This window comes from Anabrus simplex, chromosome 1 (genome assembly GCF_040414725.1).
Source record: "Anabrus simplex isolate iqAnaSimp1 chromosome 1, ASM4041472v1, whole genome shotgun sequence".
Lineage (NCBI taxonomy): Eukaryota > Metazoa > Arthropoda > Insecta > Orthoptera > Tettigoniidae > Anabrus > Anabrus simplex.
In genome coordinates this window covers 867,198,028-867,217,595 of record NC_090265.1, presented here as the reverse complement: position 1 = coordinate 867,217,595, position 19,568 = coordinate 867,198,028, and the positions used below count along the sequence as shown (strand labels likewise).

The 19,568-nt window shown below is 37.0% G+C and overlaps 1 protein-coding gene across 5 annotated transcripts in view; it reads right to left on the bottom strand.

Moving 5' to 3' along the window:
* CycK (cyclin K) overlaps positions 1 to 19,568 on the bottom strand; it is a 215,275-nt gene that overhangs the window by 116,014 nt on the left and 79,693 nt on the right. For all 5 annotated transcript variants that reach the window (XR_010858552.2, XR_010858551.2, XM_067136494.2 and 2 more), the window contains exon 4: positions 14,691 to 14,748. Coding sequence is in view for 3 of the 5 variants with exons in the window: in XM_067136494.2 (XP_066992595.2) it covers positions 14,691 to 14,748 (58 nt within the window). In the remaining 2 variants the exon portion in view is untranslated. The remainder of the gene's footprint in view (positions 1 to 14,690; positions 14,749 to 19,568) is intronic.

Below are 19,568 nucleotides of genomic sequence, written 5' to 3'. Positions count from 1 at the left end.
CAAAAGCAAATACGTGCTCTAAAAAAGAAAATCAATGATAATAATCTCATAATTACGAAAGCAGATAAAGGCAACACTACCGTCATAATGGACAAGAACGAATATGTAAGCAAAACAAATCAATTTTTTAAAGATAGCTCATTCTCTACAATAATGAAAGACCCTACTGCAAGAATCCAACATCAACTTAAGCAGACCCTCAAGAATACTTCATATCTTTTAACAGATCAAGAAAAAACTAAATTAATTAATATGAACCCAGGTTTACTCACCGCCAAAGCCCTCCCCAAAATATACAAAACCGGCATCCCCATTCGCCCGATCATTAACTATAGACCAAGTCCCTTATACAAGGCATCGCAATTCATTCAAAGATTTTTAAGAAAAAAATATCATTTCTTATCGAACAAATCCGTCAAAAACACTAAAGAACTAATCGATAAATTGAAAAAATTTAACATTCAATCCAATCATTCTCTCCACTCATTCGATATTGTAAACATGTATCCTAGCATACAAACCTCCAAAATATACCCCATCATTCAAAACAATTTAAGCAAATACAGCGGATTAAGTATACTAGAAATACAGGATTTCATGTCTATGCTTAAGTTAGTTATTAGCAACAACTATTTCACTTTCGATAATGTTATTTATCAACAAGAAGAATTGGCTATGGGATCACCAGCCTCGGGTATCTTAGCTGAGATCTACCTGGATTTTTTACAACACACCAAAATGGATGGTAATAATAACTTTAACAACATCCTTTTCTGGGCAAGATTCGTAGACGACACCATAGTAATTATGGATGAGAGCATTACAAATGCAGCTACCACTCTCATTAATCTAAATAACATTGACCCACATATAAAATTCACACTTGAATCCGAAATTGAACAGAAAATAAATTTTCTAGACCTAACTATTACCAGACACCCAAGTTACTTAAGATATAAGATCTTCAGAAAACCCACCCAAACAGTCACCACAATCCGTCAAGATTCTTCACACCCCCAAATTCACAAACGAGCAGCATACAACAGCATGGTATACCGAGCCTTCAATGTTCCAATGTCTAAAAGAGACCTCAAAAATGAGTTGAACACTATTCGTCATATAGCTAAATCCAATGGATACAGCAGGTTCTTTATAGAAAAAATAATCAATAAATATAAATACCGCCCTTCTACCACCTTGAAAAAAAGATAAGAAAAACAACTCCTCTCTTTCTATCTTTACCTTCACCGAACAAATCTACCAAGTCACCAACATCTTTAAAAAGCACGATGTAAAAGTAGCTTTCAAAACAAAGAATAGGAATGCACAAATCTTACATAATGCCACATCCATAAACAAGTTCAATAGTTATTCAAAATCAGGAGTATACAGGATCACTTGCAACAGCTGTAATTCTTCTTACGTCGGACAGACCGGGAGAAATTTTAAGATAAGGTACTCAGAACATGTCAATGCCCTGAAATACAATAAATTTTCAGCTGTAGGACAGCATATATATCCAAATATCCTTTTTGACCTTCTAATTCCCATTTTCAGCAATGTCAAACCAACAAGTCATAATTCAGTTTTTCACAATATTCACAGCACATTTCCTCAACAACCATCCTTTTTCCCACATCCTTCAGCCCCACCTTAACCCCCCCTCCCCCAACCCCTCTCCTTCTGACCTTCCCCTCCCCACTCCTTCCTTTTCGTTTGAATTTCACAACAGTTAGTCTGAAACACACTCAACAATGGACCACACACCTCATGCTGTATTGAGAGGTAAGTCTCATATAACCTATGCCATCTAACTAACACATTCTCTCATTCAATTCATTAATTTAATTTTATCTAATTTATCAGGTTAACTTCATGGGCACCGCAATGAATTGCAAAAATTTTATACCAGACACAATGATCTGTGTTAACCACATCTTCATGTGCTGTCCTGACAATGTCCAACAACATTTCAGCAAGATTTAACAAGCACCATGAGAGCATCTCATTTATTATTTTGATTGAAGATGAAACAACATCTAACAGTTCCCTGTCAGCTAGTGGTTATTTACGGCAGTGTCCAATGGATTACATATAGCTAACACCATACATATAGATTTGATGACAAACTACAGGATCAACATTTACCAGTTCCTATTGAAATGATCAGCAGTATTAGAACTAACAGTTCTGTGTATATAAATTAATACTTAATACTTGAAATTATTCTCAATGATGAACATACTCAAGATTTTAGAACCTAGTTCATTTTCAAATTTATTTATATTCCATCCCAGTTTTTAATGTCACTTTGTATATATTTGTTTTCATTTGTTTTTATGTCAATTGTGTGCATGTACATTTGTTTAGTTATTAGGTGTTTTACATTAAGGCTGAAGATGGCCAGCCCAGGCCGAAACTAGTCCCTAATTAATGTAATTTAGAGTATTACATATTATAGTATTGAAAGGTGGACCATTACTACATTAATTTAATAATTACATTGTATTTTCATTTATTCTCTCGTCAGGTGAGGGAGGATCATTTCCATCAACTTTGAAGAGATTTTCTATATACTTCTCCCATCATTTGAGTTTCCCTTCCACACCCAAGATGATTTAATTATTGGCATCTCTCAAAATTTGACTATATCGTCTCCGTTGCAAACCACCAACTTCTTTCACTTTCTTATGCAAGTGAAAGTAGTCGTGCTTCTCTTGAAGGATCCCAATTTCTTTACACCTGTTTGTCGTCCATAATTCTCGGGCTTCTCTACAATTTCTGAGTACAGCTTTGTTTAGAGTTTTGTATTGAATGTGATCTGTATTTTTGTGTTTTCTCCTTTCATCCATAAGTTCTAGAATTTCATCTGTCATCCACCTCTGTCTTTTGATGTTGTCGCAGTGTCCAATTTCAGTTTCCTGGATTTCAATCACACTATCTTTAATGGCGTTCCATGTGGATTCTACCTCTGATGATTCATTATATGTTATTAATTCCATCTTTTCCAATGCAGTTCCAACATTAGTTCTTACTTTGGGATCCAATAGTTTCCTAATATCTATATGCTTGGATGGTTTAACAATACTTTTAATTTTTCTAAAACGTATCATTTTAAGGTCCATTACAACTGGATTGTTGTCACTATTTACATCAGCACCTGGATACGTCTTAACGGATGTCACATATTTCTTTAGTTGTTGCTTTACCAAGATGAAATCAATTTGATTTCTTACGATCTTTTCGTCGTTATCGGTGGGTGATACCCTTGTGTAAAGCCGCCGAAGAAGTAGTTTGAAGAATGTGTTACAGACATGTTACAGACCTTGGACAGCTAAAATGACCAATATAGACGTTTTGCACCGTATGAACAAAGAACCAGAAATTCTCACTACCATCAAGAGAAGGAAACTAGAATACTTTGAGGACATCATGGCTCGGCAACCTGAGCCAGTGGTTTGGGGTGACAAAGCTTACTCTGTTCAGAACAGCTATGAACAAACAACAGATCATGCTACTGATCGCCAACGTTCTGCGAGGACATGGCACATGAAGAAGAAGAAGAAGTTACAGACAAACAAACTGTGCTCCATACAGAACTGAACAAGTCTGTCTCCTCTTATGTTACGATCACCAAGACCATGTCTGACTACAGTATTACCTTCAATGCCAGCCCCTACTTTTGAGTTAAAATCACCCATGACCAATGTTATTTCTCCATTCTTAATTATTTTTATAGCTTCCTCTAAGGTGTCATAGAATGCTTCTACTTCATCATCATCATCTTTATCAGCAGTTGGTGCATGGACCTGAATAACCTTCATGATCCGATGTGATGTTTGTAACCTCAGCAACATTACTCTATCCGTAAGTGGTACAAAATCTAGAACGGAATTTGCGATCATTGATGAAATAAACACAGCAACTCCATATCTGTGATTGGTGTCAGTTCCTCCCGAGAAGTACCTATATCCTTCCTTTGTGTTCTGAATTCCTGATCCAGTCCTCTTACTTCACTCAATCCAAGGATGTTTACTTTCAATCTACATCTTTCTGCATCCACATTTACTAGTATTCCACTCATATACAAACTGTGTACATTCCAAGTACCAACTCGTAATTTCTTGTCATAGATTTTGATTTTTCTAGCACTGTCAAGGACACAATCTTTCACAACTATGTTTGCAGCATTCCCCCCTACGGAGATCCGATCGGGGGAATCAAAACTCCGGATACTAATTTCCGAGCCATGTTATGTGAATTTATAGGGATGTCCTTCAGGACCTTTAATGCAGTGGTTTCCCATTGCCTTCTGCATTCTACTGCCATTGACGAACACTTGGTTCCTCCGCCGTTAGGGGCAATTTCTTGCCCCTTGGACAATAGAGTGCCTAGACCTACACCCGCTCATCCACTCTCAAGGAGACTGTTGGCATCTGCTGTCAGGGATCTCCTTATACCGGGAGATATTCGGTCCCCTTCTAGTCGCCTTTTACGACAAGCAGAGGTTATCGTGGGCGAATTCTAACCCGCAGACCACACCTTTAAAATATGAACTGTAGAGTAGACACTATCAATAAAATATTCTACAATATGAATTTTGATTAGTAGTATCACTACACAAGACATGACAATTTAAATTCTTTTAAGTTATGTTTAATACTGGATACAAGGGATGTAGCTTTATATGTCTTCAGCAATCCTCAGTATTATCTGAAATGCAACACACTATTACGTGACATAAATTTTTGGCGACGAAATACCTAGCATCCTTCGGAATACGACATAGCATATGTGCATTATTCTTATACAAAGCCGGTTCCTCACAAAAAAAAAAAAGAATCCTGTGATGTAGTTATCATACCATCTCCTTTAATAGGCTTATCAGGATGATTTTGAGACCAATGAATACAAAGAACTTTCGTTCCTTTAACGAATTTATTGCAGATAGGACAGTTTTATTAATTCACACGATGGAAACAACCACGAATCAGCAGCACTAGTAAGAACTTAAACTTCCACTTCAGAGATGCCAGCGTAAACTCTGAAACCTCAAATGACATATCTCACAGAGAAGTAATTCAATGAATATAACGTCACATTATTTCCCACACAGACGTCAGGCAATTGTTCGTTATCTTCTGTCTGACACACACAATAACAAAGAATAACTTAAACACTGAATATCATACTGGAAATACACGACGCATGAATACTAACACAAGATGACTTCCATTCCTTAGTTGGAGTAAAGGACACCTAGGTCGAAAAGGTCAAGGAGAAATTTTACAATCAACGACAAACCAGAAACTAAAACAAGATGGCTGCCGTCTTGTGCATAACTAAACTTAAGAATTTAGTGGAAACATTATCATTAAAAAAACTCAGCCACGGAAGACAACACTATCACGCATGTAAAACACTTGAACAAACTTTGCAATCAGTCGATGAACCCCAAATAAAGCACAATTTGGTTGATTTCAATACAGAAATTACTTGTCTGAAATCAGTGGTCTAATCCACAGCCTCTCAGTATGCAATATTGAATAAATAAATTTATAAACTACCTGGAAAAGAAAACACGGAAACAGAATTATACATGAAAAAGAATAACTAAAATTAGTTTTGGCAGACTGAAGAGCCTAAGAGTTATAAATTAACTGATGCAAAACTGAAAAGGGATGGCTTCAGACATCATAAACTATTTTCAAATTGTAACGAGCGAAAAAAAAAAGGAAAAAAAAAAAAAAGGTTACTTCAGAACCTTTCACAGTACTAATTGATTTGTCTTCTTTTGCTACTAGAGTACCTAAATATGCTCAACTGATGTAGAAAGTAAATTAAATATACCCCGGGCACACCTACACAAACATGAACAGTTTGCTGTTTTCAAAAAAGCTATCCAAAAGAGTAGTGCTGGATAAACACATTCAGGACAATCCTGAGATGTATCAAAGAGAGCTTCATATCAGTTTTACCACAATTTGTTTTACGTCGCATCGCCACAGATAGGTCTTACGGCGACAATGGGATAGGAAAGGGTTAGGAGTGGGAAAATAACAACCGTGTCCTTAATTAAGTTCAGCCCCAGCATTTGCCTGGTGCAAAAATGGGAAACCACAGAAAACTACTTTTAGGGCTGCTGACAGTGGGGTTTGAACCCACTATCTCCTGAATGCAAGCTCACAGCTGTGCAACCCTAAACGTAGTACGGCCAATTCACTTTGCTCAGTTTTACCTATAACATGTCAACTCTCTCCATTTGTAAATTAACAATTACCTCCATTTCATTACAACACTACAACTGTCAGGAGAGGATTAGACCTAAAATCCTTCCTTGCCACTCTGTTGATTCACAACCTTGAAAAACATCTAAACTTGGATCCTTTATATGCGTACAGGCCTACACGCACTAAAATTTGCTATTTGTTTTTCATTAGCAATTTACATTTATATTAAAAAATATAAAAAATACAACAGTATTTTCATGTGCAGAACATATAGAACATTTACACCCCAAAATACACAAGACTGCACATTTTCCAAATGAAACATACACAAAGAACATACCACTATTTCCACCAGCTGACTGTCAATTAGTGCACAATAAAAGCATTTCTTATGCTCTTCGGTACCACACACAAAACAGGTTATACTGGAGCGTTTCACTTGTCTCTACTATACATGTACACAGAGAAGCAACAAAGTGTTTTGATTTCATGAATGAATTTATGCTTATGAAAAAAAAAAGAGAGAAAGGTCATTCCAAATGTGAAAGGTCAAAGCTTCTTTCTACACTCCCGCATTACAATTCACAACAAGCGCTTCTTTCTACACTCCAGCATTACAATTCACAACAAGCGCATCTTCAAGTTTTCAAAAAGAAGGCTCTGCCTATTTTCAGCTTGTATCACAAAAACCTTCTCATCACATTGGATGAGGTTACTGGTGTATATTTAAAACATACTGTTTGATAGTGAAAATTCTTCTTTGTTTGGCTTTGGATCTCCATTGTCACTAAGGACACTACCTATCTGCACAAGTTTGCTGTACCCTGGACACTTTGATACGACATTCCTTAATTTTGCCAAAAGTTGTTTCCTGGACTCGTCAGGAGAATTTTCAAGCTTCTCATTCAAGAATGAGCTGCAGAGCTGACGAAAGTAGTACATCTTTCTTTTCAAGTTACGTGATTGTGAAACTTAAGAAAGCAATGTTAGATTTAATGTATACTTTTTTTTTTTTTTTTTTTTTTTTTTTTTTACAAGTTGCTTTACATCACGACACAGATAGGTCTTGTGGTGACAATGGGACAAGAAAAGGCTACGAGTCGGAAGGAATCGGCCATGCTTTAATTAAGGTACAGCTCCAGTATTTGCCTGGTGAGAAAATGGGAAACCACAGAAAACCATCTTCAGGGCTGCCGACAGTGGGGTTCGAACCCACTGTATCCCGATTACTGGATACTGGTTGCACTTAAGCAAGTGCACTTTGAGTTCAGTACCAAGTCTCCTTGACCCCCCACACATAGGTTCTAAAGACTCCCTAATGCAAAAGTATCAACTTTGTTTAGCTTTCTGAGGGCTGACTTTATAAGTTCTTAAGGAAGTTCAACCGTCAATACAGATTCAACAATGAGATTCATAGTCTAATGACTTTATAAGCTCAAAAATGTCCGTATAACAGCCATGCTGCATCCAGCCAAGTACCCCACCTGATGCACACTGGTTGCAGAAGTAGAGACAAAGCAGTAGCATCAGAATAAATTTATGTTAAGTTCTTCAGTCTGCCAAAACTAATTTTGAGTTATAAATTTATAAACTACCTGAAAAATAGAACATATAGTAACAGCCTTATACTTGAAAAAGAAACATGACATCACAATCAGTAGAAGTAAAGATAAACTATCTTACAAGATATACAGGAAACAAAATCAAATATCACACACAACAGATCAGATACACATGAAACAATTCTCCCTTCAACATTCATATAATTCATCACACTTGTTTATAGTATCACCCCTTCACAATCACTGACAAGTTTACACAACATAAACAATATTGTACACACATACATATACATACAGGGTGGTCGGAAACAACGTGAACCTAGCGTTAGAGCGTTGGTCATACTAACAAGTAATTTGGAAAAATTACGTCGACATCTCGCGTCGTTGTAATTTTATAAGCTGCTGAAGTTGGTCAATCAGATCGCTTTGCGGGTGAATTCAAGTGGGTTTTACGAGGCGGTGTTGCTAAATCCACATGTGGCCTGGTCAGGCTTGAGAGCCATTACATGTTATAATTCTCATGTTAGGTCTGTATTGAAATACACATAAATACAAAGCATGTTACAAGTTTTATTTTTAATATTCACCTATTCAATACAAATTGTACCAGACCACATGTAGATTTAGCAACACCGCCTCGTAAAACTCATTTGAATTCACCCGCAAAGCAAGCTGATCGACTAACTTCAGCAGCTTATAAAATTACAACGGCACGAGATGTCGACGTAATTTTATCAAATTACTTGTTAGTATGACCAATGCAATAATGATAGGTTCACGTTGTTTCTAATCACACTGTGTGTGTATATGTATGTGTGTACAATATTGTACTGAATAGGTGGATATTAAAATAACACTTGTAACATACTTTGTATTTACTTGAGAGCCGTGTCGAGAAATGAGCATCAAATACTAACACCGTGGTTTTCAGCCAATGCCACCATAGCATCCTTGCTGTGGGCCAAGCCTATCAGCAGGGTGGTCCAAGTCCCTTCCCTGGAGAAGTTTATTTCTTCTACTGGCGTTCTGCAGATTTAGCAACACCGCATCGCAAAACTCATCTGAAGTCGCCTGCACAGCTATAGGATCGGCTAACTTCAGCAGCTGATAAAATTATAGCGGCGCGAGGTTACTATTTTGTTCCAATTATTTATCAGTATGACCAACCCTCTAATGCTCATACACCCGGTACACGTTGTTTCCGACTACCCAGTATGTAGTATACGCATGTTTCTAAGTGATTTGATAGAATCTGAGCCGGTTCTTGTAGAACAAAACATGTAATTCCGTTATTAATGTGCTCTTTTACAAGCACGTTATAGTATTCTAAATGTTATATTTTGTGCTTTGACAGACTGAAAAACTTACTTCTATTATTGCATATCAGTCTGCCAAACCCACTGAAATATATGCACCAACCGACCCTACGAGCGAACTTTTCACATTATTCATAACAGCGACTGGCTGCAGAAGGAATGGCATGACTAGCACCACTCATACCTCAGTCACTTTCATACTGTCAAAGTCAAGGATGAGACCAAGACTGGTCAATGAAAGTAACAAATCTGTTCTAGCCCATACCGAAAGACATCGCACACAGTAAATGCTAGGTCTCACCAGCAAAGGCAGACTTGATCTTGAATGCAGCAAAATTACTGACTTTAAAAAAATTTCCCATCTAATCCAAGTGCAAGCTACTGTTCACGTTCGCTTCAGTTTCCATACCTTATGCTGACACTTTCTTCGTCCACAACTATTGCATTCTATATCTATTAGACCTACAGTACTGTAGCATAACCTGTTGATGAAAATGAAGCATTAAAATTCACACAAGTCACCTTGACGGCATCTACTTAGAACTCTTGCATTTCGGCAGATGAGGCTGTACACTATCATTATTACGGGTCTCTCCTAATATTATTTACCCTCATATAACCTCCATGAGCTAGTTTTGGACTTCACAAGATGTGACATGAGATAAGATAGAAACAGAAGTACAAGATACAGTACATAGATTAAGTGCTGTGTACAGGAGAATAAAAGGATGAGAAAAATATATATATGCAAGCTTGGTTAAAATTTAAAAGAAAAAAAACTCAATATTGGAAAGGGATTTAATTTTTAGGTATCAAATGGAATTGAGTCTTATCTTCACAGAAGGTAAACACAGTGATAATTGCAAATCTATTAAAAATCAATTAAATACTCTATTCACATATTGTAAATGTCAAGATGACTGATCGTCTGTGTTACTGGAAATCCAGTGTCCAGTGAGAAGTGAACCAGATCTGTGCTTATCATAAAGAAATACTTCATTCGAATAACTGCTGAGAGCCTATACTGTTTTCTTTTTGTTGCTTTATTTGAACAAAGTATTTCTGTGGAAAATACTTTCAAAATCATTAGCATATTCACTATTTATTCAGCAACAGATGCAATGTAAGATACACTGCTAGGCTTACTGATGACAACAGCTATCTTAACAAAAATAACAAAGATGATCAAATAAACTATAGTTCAATATAGATGAGAAGGTGCAAATCTTGATATGTGCAGATGTGTAGTAGTATGCATGATGTGATAAGCTCTGAGGCTGTTTCAGGACCTAAATTTTAGAATGACAATTTAATTGGCTTATGACTGGTCACAATTCAAATTTGGTTGTGAAATAGATTCCTCCTGTTGATAAAATTCTAATGACATTCAAGTCAATGAGAAATATTTTAAATGAAGTATGAATTTGGGGGTCATACTGAAAGTAATGAACAAAATGGTTTCATAATTCATCATCATCTTCATTTCCCGTCTCTAGCTACCCGGGTCGGGTTGTGAATCAAGGACCTCCCTCACTGCCTGTCTCTCCACCAATCTTCTCCTTTTTTAAGTACATCTTCTGGTTTTCCTTCCGTCTTCTCTATGCACTCCCACACTAAATCTGTCCATCTCTTTTGGGGTCTTCCTCGTGGTCTCTTTCCTGTTAACTTCACTGAAGAAAGTCTTTTTGGCAGTCTCTTTTCTTCCATTCTCATCATATGCCCATACCACTTCAGCTTTGTTGTTTCTATCCTGTCTTGAAGTTTCAAGATTCCTGTCCTTTTCCTTATCTCTTCATTACTAATTATATCCTTTCTGGTCTTGGACTCGATACTTCTTAGGAATTTCATCTCCGCTACCTGTATTCTACTCTCCTCTCGTTTTGTTGTAGTCCACGATCCAGCTGCATAAATTAGTATGGGTTCATAATAGATTGAATATAATATTTTCTTACATTTCTTCGGGACATCTTGGTTCCACAAAACACCGCTTACAATCTGGAAGAAGCTAATATATAAGTAATAATAATAACAACGTAAACGTTTCCACCTTTTCAATACTAAAATATATTCACAAAATTATAAATTACACGGTACTAGTTTCGACCCATCTAGGGGTCATCATCAGCCGTATTGGAGCAAAGATCACTTTTGGCGAAATCCTAAGAAAATGTTATGTTAAAGAATAACAAGTGAAATGAGATGTTATTATGGTAATAGTTAATAATACAAGGAATATTCCTTATTACTTATATATTATTCTCAGTTCAATACGGACCAAAAACATGAAATTCATAACCATTACTGGAAGAAGCTGTTGGCTTGTTTAATTCTTTTCCCAATTTCCTCGGTTATCTTTCCATCTTCTGTGATTATACTTCCCAAGTACCTGAAACTTTTAACCACTTCCAGAATTTTACCATTCAGTTTTATCTTTCCTCTTCCTTCCTGCCTTCCTTCCCCTTGTTAACACTATTGTTTTACTTTTCTCTGTGCTTACTTTCATCCCAATTTTTTCTATTTTCTGATTCCATACATCTACTTGTTTTTGCACTTCCATTTCATCCTCACCTCATATCAGTATATCATCTGCAAACAACATGGCTTTTGTTGCCTGTCTTCCCAATCTCTGTTTAATGTTCTTATGAATTTCATCCATGACTATGATGAATAGTACACTCCCCTGTCAGAGACCAGTTTCAACTTGGAACCATTTTGTCTTCCCTTTTCTCATTATAAACCGGAAACAAAACCGCAGAGCATGGAATAGCACAGTCAGCTAGGACTGTGCAATCATTCAGAAAGTCTTGGGTATCCAGATGGGAATAATCTGATTGAATTTATTAAAAGTGAGGAAACCATATGTGTCGTCCAGTTGCAAAACCCTTTATGTCCATTTTTTCTCAAAACGAGTTATCACCGCCATTGTATGCAGCTCATCAAAATACACAATCCAATAATGTAATACGTGAGCAAAGGCCATTTAATCCATACATTTAAAGGTGACAAATAACGGAACTGCTGCAGAAGTCGTTATGTCCAATATGTGTTATGCGCAAAGTTCATTATGTCCCAGGACCCTGTAAGAGGATCATACTTAAACGAACAAAGTCAGGCAACTGTGTGATAAGAGGTGAAGTAAACTATAACAGCGATTGTGGTGAAACAAAAAGCATATTGAAGCATGGGAAACCCTTTTCTGCCAGTGTGCCAGCACCAGTGGAGGAAGGGGTTCCTCTTAAGAAAGAAAAGCTCAATGAAGTGAACACACTGCTGACCAAACAATACGGGAAAGAGTGGATAAGGAACGATGACTTCACGTTCTACAAGACACTGTTTGACCAATGGCAAACTTTAAACGGTGAAATGCCAGACTATGACATTGATGTGCGAGATTTTGTTGAGGACAATAACAGATTGTTAATATAACTGTACAAAATATTAAAGAACTTATAAAACGTTTTGAATGAATGATGGTTTCCTGATGTAATCATAAGATCAAAGAGTAGGGATTAGATACCTAACCCTAGAATTATTACCACTCATGCTATTTTCATAGTGAACTACTTTCAAACATAACTAGTAAAGAATATTCACCATAAATCTGCACACACTATTCCATATACTGCTGCACATATCTTTTATCTCAACAAAACTGCTGCAAAACTCATTATGTCCAAATGTTTTTTGCAAAATATATGGGTTCTATAAGTTATATTTTGTGGAGATATTGCAGTATGACAAAGATGAACGCTTACTGTTTAATCCAATGAGTGCTACGCCCGCCTATAGATGCGCTGACACGGCCGGTCCACCAGTGCTACGCCCGTCTATAGACGGTGCACGAGAATTTTAATTTTTTGAGTTCCCCGGTTCACTTTCGAGTGCGAATTTGATCCCTGACATGTTCTGCTATCTGTTGGGCATTATGTAGAACTAACTGATCAGAGATTACAGCTTCAGGAAGTAACTTACAGACCTTTTTGTAGAAGTCTGTGGAGTTCATCTGTGATGTAAACAAACATGGTGGAACAACAATTCAGTTTCTCTTGCAGCGATGTTATTTCTGATCACAGAATCTTTCAGTTATTAACCACAGCCGAAAGTGATGATGGAGATAATCATTTTAAGAAATTGTTAAGCGATTTTAAAAGTGAGAGTGATAGAGAGAGTGCCGAAAATATTGTATGTGAGAAAGAAACAGAGCCTCCTCCTAAATGAAAGAAGAAAAACATGGTGTGTACAAAAGCTATTTTATCGCTAATTTTGTGGCAGATGGATAACTTTTCTTCACCAGAGTTTCAGGTAACTGTGACAGGCTCTGCGGGCCAAGTAGTGTTTGATCACAACCCAGAAATCATTGATTTTTAGAAACTTTTGTGGCAGTGGAGTTGGTGCAGATAGTTGAACAAATTGGCATCACAAACAACCAATAGAAAACATTTAACTATCACCACATTCCAGGTCTGGAAAGTATTTTAAAATATCAACTTATATACTTCTCAGAAGTTACATGTATTAGTTGCCTGCAGATTTTAGGAAATAATATTATTTTGGGCTCTTTACTTTGTATAAAGATAATGCACGCATGGGCACATGAGTGTAATTTTGTTTTCTCTCAAAATAATATTTAACATAAGTGCAGAATTTTCCATTTGCATTTTGATTTATAAACAACCAACATTTATAAACATTTTAAGCTAATCACCCCAGTGATAAGTTAAAAATTGAGGCTTCTACAAAAAAATTTACATACGAATGAAAAAACTCAGCACTGAGGTACCAAACAGTCAACTGGTAACTCAGCACTTAAAAGGTAAATTACAAATTTTCAGATTCCTATCTTTGTTGCATAACAAATGACAGTATTTTGTGCTTCCTGAAAAATTTGTTTGCCTGCACATAACGGGTTTTGCAACTGGACGACTCATATATACAAACATTTTACAAGCTCGATCTTACATTCTATGATAAATACCCTGGAAAGGTAAATCCCTCAACATGATAATGCACTCTGCTCTGTATACTAGGAAAACAAACTGGGAACATGGGGTAGGAAGAAGTTCTGCTACACCCTAACCATAGTACCAACGTGACACACTCTATGATCTTTTTTGGTTTTGAGAAGGAACAGACATGAAGCCAACACTACAAGATTACAAAGAACATACAGAAAGCAGTGCATCAGTGACTATGGGCTGGTGGAATAAATTCTAGTTCAGAAAAAGTTGTTGCTCAATAGTTTCAGGATGACTTTTGTATCTTAACCATTTCTCTTACTTTTAAAATGGAACTTAATAATGCAAACTAATGTCACATTTTGAACCAAATTTGGATCTTTATGCCAGATCACAAAAACTAGACATCAAACACAGTCATGGAACACGAAGAAATGTAACCTAATTTTGGTATACTTTATATTTTTAGCACAAGTTCAATTGAATGAACCGGAAATACTGCCCTCAAGTTTTGCTCCTTTTTTTTTTTTTTTTTTTTTTTTTTAACAATGCATCTTACTAACACCTACTTGTAATAAGGATGAGGGCAGGGGTGATTTCAATGCTGAAAGAGAGAAAATGCCTTACCTATCATTTACAAAAGTCCATGCCATCTGAACCATCTTCTGAAGCTTGTTCTTATCTCCTGAAATTAGAAATTCCTTCCTGAATATTATAAAAGAACAAATCAACACATAACAAAATTCACAATATATGCATTCATTCACTACAGACTGCCATACCACCCAGTGTTCAGTCAGAACATACCTGGACAACTCAAAACATTCAACTTCTCTTACCTTACAAAGACTTGAAGTATAATGAAGTGATGTAGTGAAATAATAATAAATACCACTATCACTGACTACACTTATCTATATATATTTACAGTCAACATAAATACACAAGAACCTAGTTTATCCGGCCCTCATTAATCCGAATCTCCGGTTTATCTGCATCGAAAATAATAAAAATTTATTTTTACTTCTACAGTATTTCTTTTACGGGGTCGATTCTTCTTGAATGTCTTTTCCGCCAAGGACAGTTAAGGACAGGGATTAGAAGTAAGTAGGCTGCAGTGTATCAAAGGTACCGTCCTGGCATTAGCCTGGAATTGAGAATGGGAAACCGTGGACTCTTCTGAGTTTCTTGACACATTTGCATGCATTCCTGGATGCTCGGACGTAAACAACGTAAATGACTGGAGAAAAATTACTGTAATTCAGGCTACGCCATAATGAAAGGTGAATAAATTATTGCCTCTTGTTCCTGCGCAGGTAATGACGAGAGTGATGGTAAATTCGAAAATGAAACCGGCGCTCCATCAGAAGAAACAATGACTTACGGATATGCAACAATGCAACTGGACAAACTGATGGCCTATTTAGAATCCCAGACTGAAAACACACCGGCAGAATTGATCCTTGGATGTTAGCAAAACGTCTTCATGATCGTGCTGCGCACAAACGCTACACAAATGTAAAACAGAAAAAGGCTCACACATTATTTTAGTGCATAAAACAGTCGTAAATGTAAGAAAAGTGGTCTAATATTTTTCTGTACAATTGTAAAAGGAATTACTGTACAACTTATGTTAATATATTACACAACATGTACTGTATTTTTTTTAGTTTTTCCGGATTATCGAGATTTTCGGTCATCCGGATCAGTTCCAGTCCCATTTAATCCGGATAAATGAGGTTCTTGCGTACAGTAACACTTGAAATACTGTATATACGCAGTAATTTACAATTTCCCTGCAAAGCGGTATCAATATGGTACGACTTATATACAATAGCTCACTACAACAACAACTCATCACAGCACTCTTAATAAACCACGATTTATCTGCCAATGCAATATCAACAACACAACTCCATAACAACTCACTACTTTCAGTATCAAAACAACTGAACCACAACACCAACTCACATCTTGGTACAACTCAACTCAACTTTCCTCAACACTCTTCATATATATACTGGCTAGGAATCTAGATAATTCTGCTTTCTTACAACACAGTATTACTACACGATGCCTGGAAGATCCTATAACAATATCAGAAAAACCTTTGTAAGTCCCTGTTCTAGAACTGTCTTGAAACTATGGAACATAACGTAAAGATATCTACAAACATCTAGATTATTATACAACACGTCCTTTGTACATGAAGATTCCAGTGCTCACTTACATTAACACGCGCACACTGGGGGGTTTTCATGAGCAACTTGGGAATGACAGATGGTTATTTACAAGTAATGAAAATGAAATGGCGTATGGCTTTTAGTGCCAGGAGTGTCCGAGGACATGTTCAGCTCGCCGGCGTAAGTCTTTCGATTTGACGTCTGTAGGCGACCTGCGTGTCGTGATGAGGATGAAATGGTGATGAAGACAACACATACACCCAGTCCCCGTGCTAGAGAAATTAACTAATGATGGTTAAAATTCCCGACCCTGCCGGGAATCAAACTCAGGACCCCTGTGACCAAAGGCCAGCACGCTAACCATTTAGCCATGGAGCCGGACTTTACAAGTAATAAATATGATGTAAGCAGGAAGCAGGTAGGGACCCTCTTTGGAGGCAGCCGTATTCAGGGACTGGGGCCCCTGCCTATTTGAGTCCCAGAGCACACTGACCCAGTGTGTAACATCTGGTAAGTGTCCCAGCTCAGGGTTAGGAGTGAAGACCTCAACGGCAAAAGGTGGACTTTGGTACCGAAGAGATGGCGGAAGAGGCAACCCAGGACTCGGGGATAAATAAGAGTACAATCTAAAGAGGCCCATGGCTTTGGGTAGATGAGGCTCTTTAGGAGGGTTGATGGTCCCTTGGTGGAGGTAATACTACAAAAGTCCATCTAGCAGAGTGTCTGCACTCCATCTTAGGGGCAGCTGCAAAAGGCATCTGTTTCCCCATGTTAGGGGTGGCCTGAAAGAATCCCGGCAGTAGGTATATAATGCCTTTGGATGTGGCGAGCACATCCTACTAATAGCCTATACAATGATCGAGAGAGAGACGAGATCTCGGAAACTGTTAGGGCCTTCAAAATCGACACACAGTTCCTGGTGTTGTCTTGGAAGAACTGTGAACAGTGGGCATCCAACGACGACAATTGCAACCATAAATGTCTTGACCCTTAGCGGCAATTAACATTAAAAATTAAATAATTGAAGTTCAACCAATTCAATACATAAAAGAAAGAAATGTAGTAATTACATTCTTATTTAAATGAGACCGGTTTCGACCCTAGTCTAGGTCATCGTCAGCCGTAAAAACAAATAGGCGAAATCACACAATGTTTATGAATATTGGAGAAATGGGTCAGTTTCACACTCTGTCAGGCACAAAGTCACAACACTATCAAATAATATATGAAGATTATAAATAAACTTGAAGTCGCAGACGAATAGATTTGTAGAAGCAAACCGCCAGTTCCCAGTGATCAGCGCGGCACATTCAAGGTCATGCGCTGCGGTCTCGAACGCCAAAGTAGAGTGGAGAATGTCTTGAAGGTCCAATATTTGTCTCGGTTGCGGGAAGTTAAGTACGTACATAAAAAATATACGACGCAAATCAGTATAATTGAATGAGAACTTGTGCTCCTGCTAAGTTCTTGGAGAACAGTTGACTTGAAAAAACAATTGTAAATAGAAAAAAATGTAGTACAAAGCGCAATATCGGAAAACAAATGAAAACTTATATGCACAGTGCGCTATTTTTTAAATTGAAAAAATTATTAGGACATGATTGAAGTAGTCGAAGTTGGCGCAAGACAATAGTTAAAATTTGAAAGAGGAGAACCGAAATGAAGGTCGATTGTTGTTTTTTTTTTAAATAGAGAAGGTAGAATAAATTAACAGAGGAAGAGCGATAGTGAAAACAGAGAAAAAATAAAAGAGATTGAAGTTAGATGGTATTGAGGAAGGATAAGATAGGGAAAATGAAGGAGGGGTAGTTTAGGGTGGGTTAGGAGGGTGGGTTATTGGAGGTAGAAAATGTGGGTGGGAACTTTGTAAGGCATGGAAAATAGAATTGGGGTTTTGGAATTTGGAATTTTTGAGAAGAAGAATTAGGAAGTCAAAAAGGATATTGGGTTTTTCAGAAATGTCGTTTAAATTGAAATTAGGGTTGAAGTACTGGTCAAGGTGGATAAAGCAATTTTCATTTAAATAAGAATGTAATTACTACATTTCTTTCTTTTATGTATTGAATTGGTTGAACTTCAATTATTTAATTTTTAATGTTAATAATTTCAATACGGAACAATGAAATTTTTATCCTTAGCGGCAAGACAGAAGAAGTAATAGAATAGACAGAAAAGGACATTGCAGTGTCGGGATTGAATGAAACTAAGTGGATGGGAAAGGGACAGAAGAGATTGAGGAAGGGGTTTCCGTTGTTTTGGAGGGGAGAAGCAAACTGCAACAGTGGAGTAAGTTTTATTGTGAGGGAAGACCTGGTACAGTACATAAAGAAGGTCTACCAGGTAAATAACAAAATCATGAAAATTAGACTTGGCTTTGAGAGTGGAGTGCAAGATTTTATATATATATATGCACCTCAGGCAGGAAATGTCAGGGACAGTCTAGAGGAGTTCGAGGAACTGGAGAGATGCATTGAAAACAAAGAATGAGTGATAATGGGAGACATGAATGCCCATATAGGAACAAACAGGCAAGGTAAAGAAGAAATAATTGGTCCTTTCAGTTACAGAAATAAAAATGCAGGACAGCTACTACTAGATTTTTGTGAGAGGAATGGATTAATAGTTGGCAATAACTTACATGGTTCGGAAAGAACAGCCAAAATATAATTAAAAATGAATGGGGACAAAGGAAAACAAAAACAATGATCTGATTTTACTTGAGAGAGAGAAATGCAGACAACTGGAACATGAGACAGTTCTGTCAAGACAAGATTTTGAAGGAGACCATAAAATTGTAGTAGCTAAGACCTGGGTAAAATTAAAAGAGAGAAGAGAAAGAAAAATGTAAATTAAATGAAAAGGGAGCACAAGAGAAGTTCCAAGAACAGAAAAAGCAAATTTCTAAAGGAGAGGTTGGCAGTGTTGAAGAGGAATGGGTCAAGTTAAAACAAGGAATGGTAAAAAGTGCAGAAGATAAATGTGGTAGAGTATCACAGGGAAAAAGAAGGAAAAGGGGACACCCCCTGGCAAAATAACGAAGTACCCATAGGGGATGCTGTGAAAGAAAAACAAAAAGCATGGAGAAGCTGGATAGGAGGCAGAAATACGGAAAGTGAGCATAAGTACCGTGAAGTAAAGCAAGCATATCAGAAGATCGTACAGGAAGAGAAACAGAAGTGCTAGGAAAACTTCACTGAAATCTTGCAAGAGGATGTTAAAGAAAGTGGTGTATGGACTGGTTAAAAGCAAAGTAAACAGGAGAGAGGATACAAAATTTCTAAGGACAGATACAAGACAAATTTTGACACAAACGTAAGATATT